At 42.1% G+C, this 12,965-nt stretch overlaps 1 protein-coding gene across 2 annotated transcripts in view; it reads right to left on the bottom strand.

Moving 5' to 3' along the window:
• The window catches only part of RNFT2 (ring finger protein, transmembrane 2), a 40,246-nt gene extending 27,389 nt beyond the window's left edge, over window positions 1–12,857 (bottom strand). The window contains exons 1-5 of one of the 2 annotated variants that reach the window (XM_054006648.1): window positions 12,792–12,857; window positions 8,636–8,737; window positions 6,129–6,350; window positions 2,234–2,712; window positions 945–1,021 (exon numbers count right to left, since the gene is read on the bottom strand). In XM_054006648.1, coding sequence (XP_053862623.1) covers window positions 945–1,021; window positions 2,234–2,712; window positions 6,129–6,211 — 639 coding nt within the window. In that variant the 5' untranslated portion in view covers window positions 6,212–6,350; window positions 8,636–8,737; window positions 12,792–12,857. Of the gene's footprint in view, window positions 1–944; window positions 1,022–2,233; window positions 2,713–6,128; window positions 6,351–8,635; window positions 8,738–9,346; window positions 9,605–12,791 lie in introns of those variants that run through there. The other variant, XM_054006649.1, reaches the window with a different exon arrangement.
• Between the last annotated feature and the right edge of the window lie 108 nt (window positions 12,858–12,965).

Below are 12,965 nucleotides of genomic sequence, written 5' to 3'. Positions count from 1 at the left end.
ATGAAAGAACCAACAGTAGCTTAAATTCTACATCTGTGAAGATGGGAACGAATAACATGATACTAGATCCTAAACTCAGCACGTGTGAAGGTCTGAAGGTTACCTCTTCTGAGCCTTGGACCAGCATAATTTTGAGAAGGAAATTCCACATTTGGGAGGGAAAATGAGAAAGAATTTTTTGGGCAGGTTTATTTAGTAAAAATGTGGCTCTTTGAAGCTGTTCAGAGGAATGCTAGATTGAGTCTTCAAGCAACTGGATTAATGGGCAGGGTAAGGTTAGGCAGTCAAATGTGCAAGACCGATAATTAATACCTAGTTGTGCAATTTATCCCATCAGTCTGCATTTTGTCACATTTATTTCATTACCATGTGTGCATAATTATATATTTATGCCACTCACATATCATCTATGTGATAATGCAGCCCCAACCCAGCACTGCAATGCTGTTGAGATATTCCAATAAGACTATAAACCATGATACCTGAAGAAGCCAATTGGTTTATTTAAGATGTAGCCAGAACATCAAGTATATTAAGAAGTAATACTTCTATAGCATCTTTCATCTGAAAATCTCCAAGCTCTCTGTAAGCGTTAATGAATTAAGCCTCACTGCACCCTGGCGAAAGGGGCATTATCACTTCCATTGTTACATATAGGGAAACTGGGGCACAGAGCTGCTGCTTGAAGTCGCACTGCAAGTCGGTGGCAGGGCCAGGAATAGAAACCAGTTCTGATTTTTCATTCTCTAACCACTATACCAGGCTTCCTGCAAGACAGGGAGGCTGTGTGGGGCAGGGAAAGAACAGAGTATTCATATATGCAAAGAAATCTGTGCACATTCATTGTTTCATGCACAAAGTGCAAGACAAGATCTGGTATCAGCATTATTTTGCATATTAAGAGCAATGTCTCATAACACCACAGAGCAAGATACTGTACTCACCTTCAAAGAGACCTGTTCTCGGAGAGTTGAATTAGCATATGCAAATGTGCTGGCCATACCAATGCACACAGCAATCCCTGCAAGGAAAGACACCCGTCAAACGGCTGTTGCGCTGGGGAGGGAGTATTCACATTGTTAAATTATTTTATAGTCAACATTTTAGGTTTAAAACAAACCAACCCAACACCTGTAATTGCTGGATAAAGTGGGGGATGCTAACACACTGACCGCTAAGCTCTCGAGGGCGGGGTTCAGATCACAAACCAAATTAATGTGAATGCATCATGGCCATTTCCAGGGCGTATTTGCCCAGAAGCACAAGCTGCCACACAGTTTGATACAATACTGAAGAAACAGCAGCCTCTGTTCATGAGAGACACAGGAACACAATAGCAAAGGTAGGGCAGGGCATGGCTGAGTTGCACGAACAGAGCTAGGAAAGGAGGGAAAACTGGAATAGCAGCTGGCTCTGCAGATCAAGACTGAGGTGCGCTGGCAAAGCTGTGTTGTGACCCAGGGCTGAGGGGTGCCGCAGGCAAGGACTGATGTGCGGCGGGGGGAGGGCGAGGGGGCGGCACTTGCACATTAAGGCTTCCTCCAGCTAGCGATATCAGTGTCCATAAAGACAAATATTCACCAGACAGTTACATACTCCATCTACAAATGAACGTTTAAAAGGAGGATTGTAGTCTGAGATTTTTCAAGGCCCCTAAGGGATTTGGATGCCCAAGTCCCATTCAAATTAAAGGAAATTGGGTGCCTGAATCCTTTAGGCAGCTTTGAAAAATCTCAGTTGTAAAGTGTAACTGGTCATCCCATCTCCCAACTACCATCCTTCCAGCCAAGCACGATACAAATCCCTTCCGAGACTTTCAGTGCCACACAAGAGCTGACCAGCAGAGGCTGCTATAAGTATTCCCATCCCACCTCTGCCCTGGAGAGCTGAGTGGGGATCTTCCCAGCGTTCTCAGCCCCTGGTGGAGAGGGGCAGGGAGAGAGACCAAGGCAAGGAACAGAACAAGAGTCTGCCACATGACAGGACAGGACATCAAACATGGGCATCACTCAACTGTAATGTCTAGTAATGAAATTAAAGGGGAAGAAAAGGCAGGATGCCCAAAGACAGGTAGCTTCACCCCTGTCTGCCTTGGTCCTCTTTGCCCACTGAATTTGCTACCTCTAAGAATTCTTACAGAGATAAACACAGTGGACACTGTGGCAGGACCCAGCTGCTGAACCACCCTCTCTCAACCTGGGAACCAAATGAAGATGGCGAGTTGGCTGCTTACCAAGCTTATGCTGGAAACAAACTTTAGCCAGGAGTATCAGGATGAAGGGAAGCCCCTTCTGGAGCCAGCAGATCACAGCCTTCAGCTCCGAGAGGGCAGGCGCAGGAGTCCCAGGCTGGTCCTCAGGATTGTCTTCTGCATGTCCGTGGCGGTCTCCACTAGCCATGTGCAGCAAAGAGGATCCCCGATGGTGGCCATGGTGATAGTGATGGGGCTGCTGACGGTGGTGGAACGGAGCTCCTTCTGTTCGGCTGGCCCCTTCTTCCCTTGGGGCTGGCATCTGAATGAACACATCCCCGCCTCCTGCTGAGGAACCCAGGACCAAACCTGACTGGAACGGGGTAGTTGGGATGGTACCAGATGGGATGCCTGCCAGCCCTGAGAAAAGCTGCTGGGGTGAGGGAGTTTCGGCCTTCAAACCTTCGAAAACTCCACCTTCATCCACGCTGGTCTCAGAACTGACCGTCTGACTCCGGCTTCTGCAATGGGGAGAGAGACTCCACAGTGGGAACCATCAAACAACCAGCTGTGCACTGAGAAAAGCATCCTCCCAATTCTCCAGAACACCAAGGCTGGATTTGATTCACCTTGGCATGGCTGGAGTTGTTAGGCAGTTCAATTGTGCTGTTCAAATAGTGTTGCTTTCCCCCACCCCCCAATGGGCCATAAAGTTCCTGAGCTCCTCGCTGGCTTTTTAAATCAGAGTTGGAGGGTTCCCAAAAACAGCCCAGTTACCGGCCAATTTAAAACTCTACATCATCTCTAAAATGGTTTTGACGGTAAACACGTAGTGTATGCAAAACACCGTGTGCAGTAGTGTACATTTTTTTTAATCGGTATGCATCTGGGATGGCCACACTACTCAGGAGTGAATTAACTGTGTCATCCCAAATAAATGACCTAACAGCTCCAGTTGCCAGGCTCTTCCCACTTTATTTAAACGGTGGCCAACTGCCATCCTGGCACTGTCTGGAGGGAAAGCCAAATGATAACAACATGGGGTAAAACAGCCAGAAAGAGCTACTTCCCTGTCACATGACCCAACAGGGGATTTAAGGGAAGAGAATGCCCACCTGCATTTGTTTTGGTGTTACACATGAATTTTGTGTTTCACTGACAAATTATGCCCTGAGGCAAGGGTCTGAAACAGACTTGGGCACAGCATTCGTTCCTTCCTGTGCTGGGGAGACAGCCCACCGGCCTACAGAGAGTTTCCAAGAAGAGATTCAGGAATCTCATTATTTCCTCCTAATGCCACATGCCCAGGGAAAATATGCTCTGTTGGTCTGTACTTAGTTGCATGGCTCTATAGTGAATGTATGGAAGGTCTGACCCCATGTGGCAGTGGGAACAGAGGGGACAATTCCCAAAGCAAGTTGCTAGCAAGAAAATGCCCAGTGCAAAGTAAACACTTGTTAACACAGAGAGAGAAAAGAATAAATACAAAGATCAGCAATAGGTCGAACCCACAAATAGACACTCAGTGCAGCGCTACAGTCTCTCCGGATCCTAATCCCTGGAAGCCTCCAACTTTAGAAACAGTGATCACGAGCTGAGATTACACAGGTACATACACAGTGCCCGCACCTTCCCGTAGCCCGTCTCCCCCCCGAGCCCATAACCCTCCCTAGACCTCTTACTCGGCACACAGCTTTGCATTTCATCTTGCTCTGGAACCAGCTCCAACTCCCTCTTGGGCACTTCCCCACTAAGCAAGCTCTAAACAAGGCTTTTCATAGTCACACCCCACTCCCAGAGTCTCTGTGCAGGCACCCGCAAGGAATCAAAGCAACCAGATACTGTACCATTTTCTATGGTTCAGAATTAACCAGATACATACTGGATGACACACTTAATGCCACGAATCAGGGTTGGACACAGAAGCTACACCAGTAGCAAATTCTGTATTTATCTCCAAAACCATAAACATAGACAATATAATATACCTGGGGCAGCTCCATATGCCAATCAAATACACTGATGTTGTTTGGAACAATGCTGTTAGGATACATGACTATTCCTCCAGCAGGGAAGAGGTTAACTAGCCACATAGTTAAAAAGGGATACTGTGAAGGTAAACACTATGGGTGAAATCTTGGCTCTGCTGAAGTCAATAGGAGCTTTGCCATTGACTTCAATGGGGCCAGTATTTCACCATATATATTTTTTTAAATAACCCTTGCCCATGTTAGTGATAATACTTTATTGTATTAAAAATGAAAGAGTTTTTAGAGTCCAGTTTACTTTACTTACTTTTTGCATTTGATAAAGATACAATTCCTGAATTTGTACAGCCCCTTTCATCCTAATCAATCCCAAAGTGCTTTACACATTTTTTACTGACTGGGGACATACCTCAGCTCATGTCAGAAGGTCCATGCAACATCCTATGAACCACTCAGCTCCCAAAACCTCTGTTCCAGAGCTCAGCCCACACACCAGACTACAAGCCAGGTAACATCATGGGAAATGTGAGGAGACAAAACTAGAGGTTGGCTAAGAACATACAAATAATTTAACAGAAATACATGGCCTGTCTCTTTTGCACTAACATGAAGAGTTACACTCCTGTCAGAATTTGACCAGAAGACCAGACTTAACCTGCTCTTGTGAAAAGTGTTATGGAATAATTAATGATCACAAGTGGTCAGAATCTTTTGCTTCACATTTCACTTGACAGACATTTCCCTCAACTCCACAGAAAAACGAGACTGGTTAGTTTCACTTTTGTTTCTGATTAATTTCATTTCCCCATTCTCATGCACTAGCCCAAGAAAAATTTAACATTGAAAACCACCACCACAACAAACCTGTGTTCACTGAAGTTATAAAAAAAGATTAAAAGTAGAGTAGGTATACCTTTATCTATCCATGTACAAAGGGATAAATCCTGGTTTACAGAAGGTCTCAGGGACCGTCCAAAATCTTCATAAAATTTGGGGTTGTGCTAACCAGAAGTTTCAGTCTACTGAAGCACCTAAGCTCCAGTGAGCTGCAGTTAAGTTCTTGAGGAGTTCCACAAGAACATCTCAAGAACATAGCCGTAGAGGACCTCCACTCCTGCAGAGTTCACTTCCAAATCTTCAGCACTTAGGATCCCCACAGGACAACTGCCTGAAGTTCTCCTATGAAGTTTAGAAGTTCCACAAAAGTAGAGCCTCAGTCAGCACAATCTTGAGGGACAGAACTCTGACTTATCTGAAGTTTGGTTATCAGGAGTTTAAACTAGGCTGAATTTGAAAAATGTTTAACTGTATATGTACAAAACTAAATGTTGGGCCTAAACTATGTTCACTGTGTCTCTTTAATAAACAAACTGTAGGAACCGTAGTGTAGGATTTGCCACAGTGGATTGGCCCACTGGGTCATTAGATCTGATATTCTGCACCGGGTCACAACAAATGGTTTCACTTCAGCTACCTCCTAATGTGTGCAGCAAGCTTTGCCATGTTACAGATAATGGAAAATATTCCTTCTTTAACCTTGTAGCTCAGGGGTTGGCAATCTGGCGGGCCAGGCCAGTTTGTTTACCTGCCGCATCCGCAGGTTCAGCCAATTGCGGCTCTCACTGGCCGCGGTTTGCCGCTCCAGGCCAATGGGGGTGGCGGGAAGTGGCAGCCAGCACATCCCTCGGCCCACGCTGCTTCCCGCAGCCCCCATTGGCCTGAGACGGTGAACCGCGGCCAGTGGGAGCCGCGATCGGCCGAACCTGCAGGTAAATAAACCGGCCCGGCCCGCCAGGGTGCTTACTCTGGCGAGCCGCGTGCCAAAGGTTGCCGACCTCTACTGTAGCTTTTACCTTCCAAAAAAGGATATGAAATACACCAAACAAATTAATCAGAATATTGCCTATTGGAAAGGAATGTGGAAGAAACGTGGGAGGAAAGAAACTTACCTTTCCGGAGGAAGGCTATCAGTGTTGCTGCTGTGCCGTCTCTGCATTTTCCTTAACACCTTGAAACACAGCACACTCAACATTAACGTTGCAGATCAGCAATCCCCAGGGGGACTAGTAGGGTCGGAGAGCTGTGACACCCATTCACCCAGTGGCATGGTTGGCAAAAATCACCTGCTTCTCTGAACAGTGGTTCAGGAGTGTATCAGTTTTTTTAGCACACTAGCAAAAAAAAAAAAAAAAAAAAAAAAAACAACTCTTGAAAGGTTTTCCACTGACATTTGGTAGCACACAGAAACAGCTCTCCAGTCAGGGCAGGAAGGAGCCAGATCGCATTCTATAGCATCAGGAACAAAGTTGAAAGTCACATGGACTTTAGAATCCTACGATGAGATGATCTGAGAAAGGACTCCAGGACAACCGACAGTGACCCTAGATGTGACATACGAATTGGCTCTTTGTTGTCTAGGAATAAGATCTTTTCCTCCTCCTCTTCTGAAGGAGTTTGCAGGGCAATGTGAAGCACACAGGAGAGGGGGGGGAAAAGCAATATTTTATGAAAAATGCAGTCACATCAGGACAACACAGTTTTATTTTTTGCTACATAGTGCATCCCTGGTAAATCACATAATTTGCACTAGCAAACTCTCCAGGCTTCTCTTAAATATGTGCATGTATGAAAGATCAGATCTTTTGGGCACTCAAGTTATTTAATAAACTAGGGTCTGGAGTAGGAGAAGAATAAGCACAAAGATTATAATAACCTGAAACCCTTGGCTATAGCAGCCTTTCACAGAATTGGGATGAGATTTTATTTATTTTTTATTCTCTTTCCAGCAGCAATTTTGAGTCCATGAAACTATTTTTTTTAAATATCATTCTGAAAGCAGAAACAAATGTGTCATCACTTTAGTATCAAAGTGCCACACGGACATGAATGAGGAAGGCTAGCATTATTACCCCATTTTATTGCAGGGGAAACTGAGGCACTGAGAGGTTTTGTTTGTTTGTTTGTTTGTTTTTTAAAGTGACCTGCCAAGGGTCAAATTGACAGTTTATAAGGGAGTTGGGAACAGAACCATTAAATCCTTATTTCCAATCCAACGCAATCCTTCACCGAGATTTTTTTTCAGCATCACTTAATTTAATTATTTTACCTTAACTTTTCAAGGTTTCATTATATGTACACTTCTACCCCAATATAACGCTGTCCTCGGGAGCCAAAATATCTTACCGCGTTATATCAAACTTGCTTTGATCCGCCGGAATGCACAGCCCACCCCGGAGCACTGCTTTACCGCTTTATTTCCGAATTCGTGTTATATCGGGTCGCGTTATATCGGGGTAGAGTTGTATATTAGTTACATATAGGATGGATAAAATTGATGATTTTTTTTAAAATCTAAAAAAAATAATCAAATTTTTAAATTTAAATTAAATACAGGCTTTTTGGGTTTTTTTTTGTAAATAAACCTGTACATTTGAAACTGAGAACCTAAATTAAAATTTTTGGGCTTAATGTATCAGAAACATTTAAATTAAATAAAAAATAACAGAACATGTTTGCTGTTAAGTTTTAAGGAAAGTCATGCCACTAAACTGGTGGAAGTCACTGGCTAAGCACCTGGAACCAGAGTTTATTTAAATGCTAATCAAGCTTTTGGGAGCAGTAGCCTCTTCTGCAGGTGCAGAGAGAATGTTTTCTTCATTTCAGTTGTATAAACTGGTTCAACTGAATGACTCGTTCATTCCGAGTTAAGAAACCAATTGGGAAGTTGAAAAAGCAGGAAAGCTTGTTTTCCTCTTCCAATCTCAGAATAAAAACTAGGTATGAGAGAGAGAGATCTACTAGTTCTAAAATCTTGAAGGACATGGTGACCAGAAACAAATCAGTTCAGTTAGCTAATTATAGACAATACTTCCTTTGTTTAATAAAACAGTTTGTTTTAAATGCAAAACATGTTTTGATGAGCTTCTTAATAAACTTTTTTTCTTATGTATCCAGCAAATGTAAAGATAGTTTTTAGTTAATAAAAAAAAAATTAAAATGCTGTTTATGTGTGCATTTTAACTGAATTTTCATCCAAATAGAGCTGACACAAATCACAAGTAAAAATGAATGATTATCTAGTAAATAACACATGCATTGTTTACCATTTTCTAACCTAATCAAAAATGTAAAAATTAAGAACCTGAATAAATGTAAGTTAAACTAAACAATTGCTTAAATAAATGTGTATAGACATTGTGTATCCTCCAGATTAGCAATAAGAAGCACCACATTTAGTGTAAAGGCTATATTTAAGATGCAAATCAACATGTTTTAATGGGAACCAACCAAGGAGAATGAACCTCTCTTTAGGAAAATAACTAGAAAGTACAAATGCAAAACAGGATTAAAATCTGTGATTTAAATCAAGGTTTCCTGCTTGCTGACTTAAATCACAATTAAAATCAGTGACTTTAATCACTTTGATTTAATTCAATCCACCCTGGTAAACACATACCTTTATTCTGTAAGGATATACCGTAGTTGTTCTGGTGATATTTCCCAACTCTCCCTCAAATATCCTAACGTGTTTGACGTGTAGCCTATACTTTGTGGGAAGCTATAGAAGAAGGAAGAAAAAAGAAAAAAAAGATTTAACTTCAAAAATTTTCTGCTCATGTTGCCATATTCCTCATCCCTCATTCTTTATTCCTAAGGCCCCACATAGAAACAGAATAAACATTTCTTTGGCAAAGAAGCAAAAGGCCATGCAAATTGTATCAAATACAGACTTTATCCATTACATTAAAAAATCCTGGTCCTGCAACTTACAACATGTGAGCCGACGGATGCACATATAGGGAAGTCAGGGAGGCTAGGTACAATGCACAGGTGGACTCCTTTGCCTGCAAGATGCAGGCGCAGGATCAAAATAAATATTTTACATGAACCTTTCCTCCCAAAGCGTTTCACAAGATTATAAGATACACATATTCCCCCCCCCCCATGCATATACATCCCAACACTGAAACGTAGCCAGCTCAGAGGTGGAGCTAAGTGACAAACCAATGAGGAGAGAAGAGATATTTTGGCTAGAATACACAAGCAGATGCCTGTACTATTAAAGAGTACCACAGGATTTTGATGTCTACAAAACCCAGAGAGGACCTTGGTTTGTAAAGCCTGATCCTGAAGATTACAGTCTACTGTGTGTGTCTTTGTCCTATACCTCAGAAGGATGAAGGGCTGGATAAGAGTCAATAGCAAGAAGAGGATCTCAGCATTTCGAACAGCCATTCCATCTGACATTCCTTTACTGTATATTTTCATAATTAGAGAGAGAGGGAGAGAGTTGGGAAAACCACAAATTGCATACGAACATGGCTGAAACCACATTATACAGAGAGTACACAGATGGGCTGATGGACTCACGAGCTCCAAGAAAGTAATTCCATTCAGGATCTTTGGTGACACTGTAAACCACAAGCACTGTTCTGATTACAAACATCTTCTTTGCAATTCATGGCATTGATTATATACATTTTTGAATCCAAGGTTGTGTTTTAGGGTTCAGAATATATTATAAAAGATACCCCCCTCTGTCCCCTCCCCTGCAAATAAAATTGAAGCTGCAATTACAGTGACAATACTTAGCATTTTAACAACAATTTACCTTTTCTCCCCCCAGATGCTGGGTAAATGTTAACCCATTCTCCCAACACCCCTGCAAGCTACATACACAATATTACCCCCATCTTACAAATGGAGAGAGACAGAGAGAGGTTAAGTGACTTGCCCAAGGCCTCAGTCTGATCCGTGCAAGAAGATTCCTGTGCCTACGCATAGCCACGGAACTCCATGTTATAGCAGAGATCTGCCCAAGTAGGTCTGATCGCAGAATGAGAGCAGAAGTCAGTGAGAGAACTCAGGAGTTCCTGACATCCCGCCCCCCTCCCCGACAGCCCTGAGCTCAGTCTACTGGGGCTCCACTAGCTTGTACTATGGGGTGACTATCCATCCGTCTTTCCCCTACCAAAGTCAAGCATGGCCCTTTGCAAAGTGAATTCCTTTTAGGTATCAGCCATAGTGGGGGCAGTGAAGAGAACCCCAAAGGGTTAGGCACCAAGATTGCCTAGGGATCCAATAGGACAGCTGATCTTCCGCCTTGTACACAGTACTACAAACCTAAGGCCAGATACCATTGGGGTAGATGTCATCTCAAAAGACACCTAACTAGGGCTGTCAAGCAATCAAAAAAAAATTAACTGCACTGTTAAACAATAATAGAATACCATTTATTTAAATATTTTTGGATGTTTTCTACATTTTCAAATATATCGATTTCAGTTACAACACAGAATACAAAGTGTACAGTGCTCACTTGATATTTATTTTTGATTACAAATATTTGCACTGTACAAAACAAAAGAAATAGTATATTTCAACTCACCTCACACAAGTACTGTAGTGCAATCTCTTTATCATGAAAATTGAACTTACAAATGTAGAATTATGTACAAAAATAACTGCATTCAAAAATAAAACAATGTAAAACTTTAGAATCTGCAAGTCCACTCAGCCCTACTTCAGCCAATTGCTAAGACAAACAAGTTTGTTTACATTTAAGGGAAGATACTGCTGACTGCTTCTTATTTACAAGGTCACCTGAAAGTGAGAACAGGCGTTCACATGGCACTGTTGTAGTCGGCATCGCAAGATATTTTATGTGCCAGATGCGCTAGAGATTCATATGTCCCTTCATGCTTCAACCACCATTCCAGAAAACATGCATCCATGCTGATGACAGGGTCTGCTCAATAACGATCCGAAGCAGAGCAGACCGATGCATGTTCATTTTCATCATCTGAGTCAGATGCCACCAGCAGAAGGTTGATTTTCTTTTTTGGTGGTTTGGGTTCTGTAGTTTCTGCATCGGTGTGTTGCTCTTTTAAGACTTCTGAAAGCATGATCCACACCTCGTCCCTCTCAGATTTTGGAAGGCACTTCAGATTCTTAAACCTTGAGTTGAGTGTTGTATCAACCTTGAGTTGAGTTGAGTATCTTATCTTAGAAATCTCACACTGGTACCTTCTTTGCATTATGTCAAATCTGCTGTGAAAGTGTTCTTAAAACAAACATGTGCTGGGTCATCATCCGAGACTGCTATAACATGAAATATATGGCAGAATGCAGGTAAAACAGAACAGGAGACATACAATTCTCCCCCCAAGGAGTTCAGTCACAAATTTAATTAACGCATTATTTTTTAATGCGCATCATCAGCATGGAAGCATGTCCTCTGGAATGGTGGCCGAAGCATGAAGGGGCATACGAATGTTTAGCATATCTGGCACATAAATACCTTGCAACGCCGGCTACAAAAAAGTGCCATGCAAATGCCTGTTCTCACTTTCAGGTGACATTGTAAATAAGAAGCAGTCAGCAGAATCTCCCATAAATGTAAACAAACTTGTTTGTCTTAGCAATTGGCTGAACAAGAAGTAGGACTGAGTGGTTTTGTAAGCTCTAAAGTTTTGCATTGTTTTTTGAGTGCAGATATGTAACAAAAAAAATCTACATTTGTAAGTTACACTTTCACAATAAAGGGATTGCACTACAGTACTTGTATGAGGTGAATTGAAAAATAGTATTTCTTTTGTTTATTATTTTTACAGTGCAAATATTTGTAATAAAAATAATATAAAGTGAGCACTGTACACTTTGTATTCTGTGTTGTAATAGAAATCAATATATTGAAAATGTAGAAAAACATCCAAAAATATTTAATAAATTTCAGTTGGTATGCTATTGTTTAACAGTGCGATTAATCACAATTAATTTTTAATTACAGTTAATTTTTTTGAGTTAATCGCAATTAATCGACAGCCCTGCACCTAACTTAAACACTGAATGACTGAGTTGTGTCTGGATTTGGGAGTTCCACATCATGTTGTGACATACGGCAATTTTGCACCTGCAATGCCATGTGCACGCTAGCATTTATACCAGGAAAAAACAAATCAGGCTACATACATTTTGCTAACAGAGGGCTTTGGATTGTCAAGGATTGCACAGTATTCAAATGTTCACATCACAGGCAAAGAGTACCATACTAATTAGGTATAAGACCAGAATGCTCTAATGGGTCATATTTGAAAAAATAATGTTTTTATTTTTATTATTTGTATTTCAGTACTAACTAGAAGCCCCAGTCAAGGACTAAGACCCCATTGTGCTAGGCGCTGTACAAACACAAAATAAAAAGCAGACATTCAAACCTTCTTGTCTGTTTATTATGCAGACACACACCCCCAGGCAGGCCTGTCCCTATGCCTCACCATACATTGCAATTTGAAGCGAACCTAACAAGGTTCAGAGCGTTTGATTTGATATAGAATGACTGACGATTTTCTCTGGCTGGACTCAGGCTTCCCCAGCTATTCTGAGATTTGAAAAATGAAATTTACGATGAAAGAGGTGGCTAAAGAATTGCAAGGGGGGGGGGAGAGGGAAGAAGAGGAATTTTCCCCTTCTCTGAACGCAGCAGCACAATAAACACGGATAACACATAGTCCCCATCCCATCATCCCTTTTACAATGCAGTAGTTCCCTGTCTAAAAAACCCACCACGTTAGACAGATGGAGGACAAAAAGCACAGAGCTCCTTTACCTACCCTCACAATCCAGCAATCACAAGATCCATCATCCAAACCCTGCCCAGCCAACTGGAATAAACAAAGCCACTCACGTGACGGGCGACTTCCGATTCCCCCACCTCTCCCAGGATCGACACAAAGTAACTTCCTCCCTCTTCTCCCGCAGCCTATCGGGCTACAGCGGATCATGTG

This window comes from Malaclemys terrapin, chromosome 16 (genome assembly GCF_027887155.1).
Source record: "Malaclemys terrapin pileata isolate rMalTer1 chromosome 16, rMalTer1.hap1, whole genome shotgun sequence".
NCBI classification, from domain to species: Eukaryota; Metazoa; Chordata; order Testudines; family Emydidae; genus Malaclemys; species Malaclemys terrapin.
The sequence above is the reverse complement of the archived record's forward strand: the minus strand, read 5'-3'. Positions and strand labels throughout refer to the sequence as shown.